The sequence below is a fragment of the Theobroma cacao genome, chromosome 4 (genome assembly GCF_000208745.1).
Source record: "Theobroma cacao cultivar B97-61/B2 chromosome 4, Criollo_cocoa_genome_V2, whole genome shotgun sequence".
Classification (NCBI taxonomy): domain Eukaryota; kingdom Viridiplantae; phylum Streptophyta; class Magnoliopsida; order Malvales; family Malvaceae; genus Theobroma; species Theobroma cacao.
The window spans coordinates 308,870-314,380 of record NC_030853.1 but is presented as its reverse complement, the minus strand read 5'-3'; the positions used below and the strand labels follow the sequence as shown (position 1 = coordinate 314,380).

General features: G+C 39.8%; 1 protein-coding gene across 1 annotated transcript; it reads right to left on the bottom strand.

The window, feature by feature from the left end:
- Positions 1,954-2,598, bottom strand: LOC108661532. The gene has a single exon (XM_018118943.1). The coding sequence runs from the start codon at positions 2,596-2,598 to the stop codon at positions 1,954-1,956; it is 645 nt and encodes a 214-aa protein (XP_017974432.1).

Sequence of the window (5,511 nt, the reverse complement as noted above, 5' to 3'; positions counted from 1 at the left end):
GTTTCACCAATGGAAATGGCATACGTTAGGGGGGAAGAAAAGGGCATAACAATCGGAATAAGAGAGTTACTGAAATGATTTTACCAATTACTTCTTCTTTGTACTTGAATGTGCTTTGGTTCTTAGGGGGAGGAAAGAAGAAAGGATTTGAATTATTAGTCCATATACTGTCTATGGGCCCGAAAGTAGGGAAGAGCCAAAACTATCATTCATTCAAGAATGGTCACTTCTTTACCGACATTCTTTTAATTAAGGCCAACTGAGGCTTTATAAAGTGATTTGCAAGATCAAAGTGAATCTCTTTTAAAAGAGGAGAATTAACAAAAAAGAGTATATTAATCAGAGTGCATCAGATAAATTGAATTATTTCTAGAAAAATTGATGAACAGCTCCATGAAATAACACTATAAATGCTTAGACGAATTGTTATTATTATATCTTTATGTCATTTTCACCAAAAGTGAATTGCAATGTAGAACTGTGTGCTGATAGTTGTTGTTCATCTCCCCTCACAAAAGAATGGTGGCTTTCATTATACCTTCATCACTGTTACGGCTCTGAATTCACTTGCCCTTGTCTGCCGGGACAGTTAAAGTTTACAAGTAATTACCATTATTGTCTTGGTTTGTGTTATTTGCTAAGTTTTGCTTCACAGAACTCACAAGTTTAGGTGACAACTAAACACAGTTTGTGTCTCATGCCCTAACAAAACTAAGGCCGAGAGAGAATCTGAGGTCCATCTCATTGCTTGACCTAAAGTCAAGCAAGTAGACAGCTGTGTTTTTTTGTACAACAAAATGAGCACATAAATTGGGATTGTCAAACAAGTTATCTAGGAGCAGACAAACCATCAAGGTCACATCATAGATTTTTCTCCTCCACTTATCAAAAGAAATTTGTCAGACAAGCTCCATATCCTTCCCTCTTAAGTTTAACCATAGCTTTTCATTTTTATGTATAGTAGTAAAATGGAAATCCACTAACTTTTAGTGACGCTGACAAAGGAATATAGCATATCTTGCTGTAAGACACTTTTTGACAGCACCCCCCACTCGCCTGGAAAAAGTTTCCAGGTACAAACTATTTTCACAAAAAGAAAAGCACATGGCCATTGCTGTTGCAGTTGAGTTAAGGGGAGTTGAAGTACACTGAATGAGAAATTTGCAATAATTTTACACCCCTATTCACATGACCTAGACAGAATGTACTGAACTATTCACATGGACATATAACATCTGCTATATATGGGACTCAATATAAATACTATTTTTAAAAAAAAAAAGCAAATGGAGATTTCATTGATAAGAATGGGAAGAGAGCTTCCCTTTTACAGAATCCATGACAGGCTTCCAAAAACAAAGACCAAAAAGAATATTGGTTAATATGTTCATGCCAAGCAGGGTATACTTTCCCAATACACCCATTCACAGTCATGGATCAAAAAACTAAAAATCAGAACCTATCAGAATTCACACAAAATACACAAGATAATCCTACCCAAACCAGTACCAGGGAGGCTAGAAATATGATTCAGGAACTAGAACAAATTTGATACTTTAAGCCATTAGACCAACCATCATAAAGCTTCCTCTTTTGAGGCCACAAATCCTCACTGCAGTGGAAAGGAAAGTCAGCCTCATCCAGGCCCCACCTCACGGTCAGTAGCACATCTCACCCCCAGAAGCGTCCACTAATTCTTCATTGGCAAGAAGCACAAGGAGACCCTTACCCGGAAGGAGAACCAAAACTTACCGGGGTTGGTATATTTCGACAAGGTCAATTTCTCTGCCCACTCCCTCCTTAGCAAGGAGATCAGCTTTCTTATTGCCTTCCCTCAGCGTATGTCTTATCCTCCAGTCATTCACTCTTTTTTTTTAGAATTTCAATGTGCAGCATCCATTTTCTCAGTTTCCAAGGTGTTTTTGAGGGTTCATTAATCCACCGAATAGCATTTTAGGAATCACTCTCAATCAGCAGTGAGTAATTGTTAGCCCATATAGAATTTAAGTACAAGATGAAGGCTTCCCTAATGCCCAAATATTCTGCCATGTTTGAGTCACCCCAACCAACAGCTTTGAAAAACTTGATAAGGACCTCTCCATTTTCATTCCTAAGAAGGCCACCAATTTCCACTTTGCCCGGGCATCCATTGGCAGCACCATCGACATTGAACTTTATCGTACCTACTCCCGATCTCTCCCATGTTGTAGGGGGTCTTGTATTCTCTTCCCTTTGTTGATTAAAGCCCACTGCAAGGCACCTGAACATGTCAGTAATTGAATAAGCACTATTGTTACATTTGGCTTTGACCCACATTGCCACTCTTAATTTGATGAGCTCCCATATGAGTTCTTTATCCCATGCTTTATTGTGAAAAACCACATCGTTTTTGCAGATCCATACAGTCCAAGTGATAGCAAAGATTGCAGTATTCCAGATTTTGTCACAGTTAGGCGTCAGCTTGATGTTGTTCCATATGACCATCAGCTCTTTGAAACTTGCCAGCATGACCCAAGCAATGCCCCATTCATTATACCAATCATACCATAGACTTGTCACTTTTATACACCCAACAAATAAGTGATCCACCGTTTCCATTGACTCATTACACAATGGGCACAGGCCATCAGCATTGTTGATAATTCCTCTTTTCACTAACTCACCTTTGACTGCTGCTTTTCCGTGTAAGAGTTGCCAGACCAATACTTCCGTTTTGTGTGGAGCTATACCCCCTCAAACCCATTTCCATTCCCTTTGTGCAATTTCTCTTTGGACCCCATTCGTTTGACAGCAAGATTTGACTGAGAAAGCACCATTCGCTGTTTTCTTCCATAAAAGTTCATCCCTTATGTCATTATAAAGGAAAAACTTACTGATTGTCTTGATGAAAGAATTGTACTGCTCCAGTTCCCATCCGAAAATGTTTCTCCTGAGCTTCACATTCCATTCCCAACTCCCGTTTTCCCATTGTCTGAACTCTTTGATAACTCCACATTTGTTTTCAGCCAAGGCGTAAATTCTTGGATACATCTCCTTGAGACAACCATTTTCGGTCCATTGATCCACCTAGAATCGGATATTTTCCCCATCACCAAGCGCCAAGCCAAAAAAAGGTTGTACTTGCATGAAAAACGAGTTAGAGGGGGTAAGGGGTTTTGTGATATTTCTCCATACTGAAGAGACTCTCTTTCCGATCAGCATTTGAGGAAGTAGACACTTTGTGTTCTCTTCATTTTTTTCACTCACCACATTCCTCCATAGGCTCTCTCTTTCTCTTTCGTACCTCCATATCCACTTGGTTAGCAAAGCTCTATTTTTTGTCTGTAGGTCTATGATTCCAAACCTCCCTTCTTTAGTCGACTTACAACTTTATCCCACCCTACTAAAGAATCCTCTTTTTGTTTTCGTTTCCACCCCAAAGGAATTTACGCTGAATTTTTTCAATCTCATGACTCACTCCTATAGGCATGGGAAAGATGGACATGTGATAGGTGGGTAAATTGGACAACACTGACCTCATGAGTGTGATCCTTCCTCCCATGGATAGCAACTTTGATTGCCATCCAGATAATCGATTCTGCACTTTTTGGATGATCGGCCTCCATACTTGCAGTGATATGTGATTAGCACCTAGAGGTAACCCCAAATAGGTTACAAGTAATGATTCTTTTCTACATCCGATCAGTTTAGCCCACTCCTCCATACTCCCTGGCTCCATATCGATTCCCATAAGGCTGTTCTTGGCGAAGTTGATCTTCAAGCCAGATATTGACTGGAAAACTTTAAGAACCTTTTTTATGTTGCTTAGCTGCACCGGGTCCGGATAACAGAAAATCATTGTATCATTTGCAAATTGGAGATGGGAAACCATAAGTCCATTCCTTCCAACCAGAATGCCATTAAGGAGACCTTTCCTTTCAGCTTCTTTCATCAAACAGTTAAAACCTTCCACAACCAAATTAAAAAGAAACGGGGACAGCGGATAGCCTTGGAGGAGGCCTCGTCGCGTACGAAAATTCTTTATGGGAGATCCGTTCACAAGAACCGACATATGGACTGTGGAAATGCACTCGTGGATCCATCTTCTCCATTTTTCGTGAAAACCCATCTTAGCCATAATAAAATCAAGGAAACCTCAATCAATGCAGTCATAGGCCTTTTCGAAATCCACTTTCAAAATCAAACCCCCATTTTTTTCCTTTTTGATCAGATCTACGAGTTCATTAGCAACCAGAACCGTATCCGTCAATTGCCTCCCCTTAACAAAGGCAAACTGATTGTTTCCAATCACATCACCAATTACCACCTTAATCCGATTGACCAAGATTTTAGCCACAATTTTGTAGAGGCTGCCGACAAGGCTGATGGGACGGTAGTCCTTCATTTCCATCGGGTTTTTGACTTTTGGGATCAAAGTAATGAAGGAGTTATTGACCCCCGGTTCAAGCTTACTCGTTGAAAAAAATTGATTGACGAATTCCATCACTTTACTTTTGATAATCTCCCATTGTTTTTTAAAAAAATTCAAATTGAATCCATCTGGTCTTGGGGCTTTGCTTCCATCACAACTGTTGACTGTCTCCCATACTTTCTCCTCAATAGCTGGCCTTATCATTTCTTCTGCATCTTCCTGATTGATTTGCCTTACTGCACAATTTAAGTCTTTAATTTCCAACACCCTGCCTTGGTTGAACAGGGATTCGAAGTGGCTCGCAATAACGTTCTTAACTTCAGCAGGCTCCTCTATATACCCCTCTCCCACTTTGACCTTATCGATGTAATTACTTCTTCTCCTAGCTGATGCCATTCCATGGAAAAATTTGGTATTCCTGTCCCCTTCATTAACCCACTTCACTCTAGATTTCTGCCTCCATTCCCTTTCCTGTATCCTATAAAAATTCCACAATTCAGCTTTCTTAGAGATCAAATTCGTACGAAAGCTCTGACCATTCATGCTACTAAGAAAACCTTGGTTTAGGTTAGTTAACTCCCTCTCGAGTTGAGTAATCTTTACGGAGGTGTTTCCAACTTCTTGCTTTTGCCAGTCTTTTATTTTGGATTTGACTTTTCTGAGTTTTTGTCATACTCCCTCAATTCCTTCATTATCATTTTCTGTTTGCACCCAATGACTTTTAACTAATTCCTGAAAACTTTTTTTATCAGACCAATAATCAAAGCATCTGAAAGGTTTGGGTCCCCAATTAAGGTTCTTTGACCCAATTTTAACAGGACAATGATAAGATAAAGAGTACGACAAACAAGTTTGCAAAACATTATCAAACCGCTCCAAAAAAGTAGCATCAACAAGGAATCTATCTAACCTGCTAAAAGCCACCGTCTGCCAGTTGTTACACCACGTAAATTTTGCTCCCGTTGGCGGTAAATCGACAAGCCCCGTGACATTAATGAATTGATCAAAATGCTGAGTTGTGCGGTCAACATTGCTTATACCAATCCGTTCCTCCTCAAATCTCACCGTATTGAAATCCCCTCCTAAAATCCACCTTACCT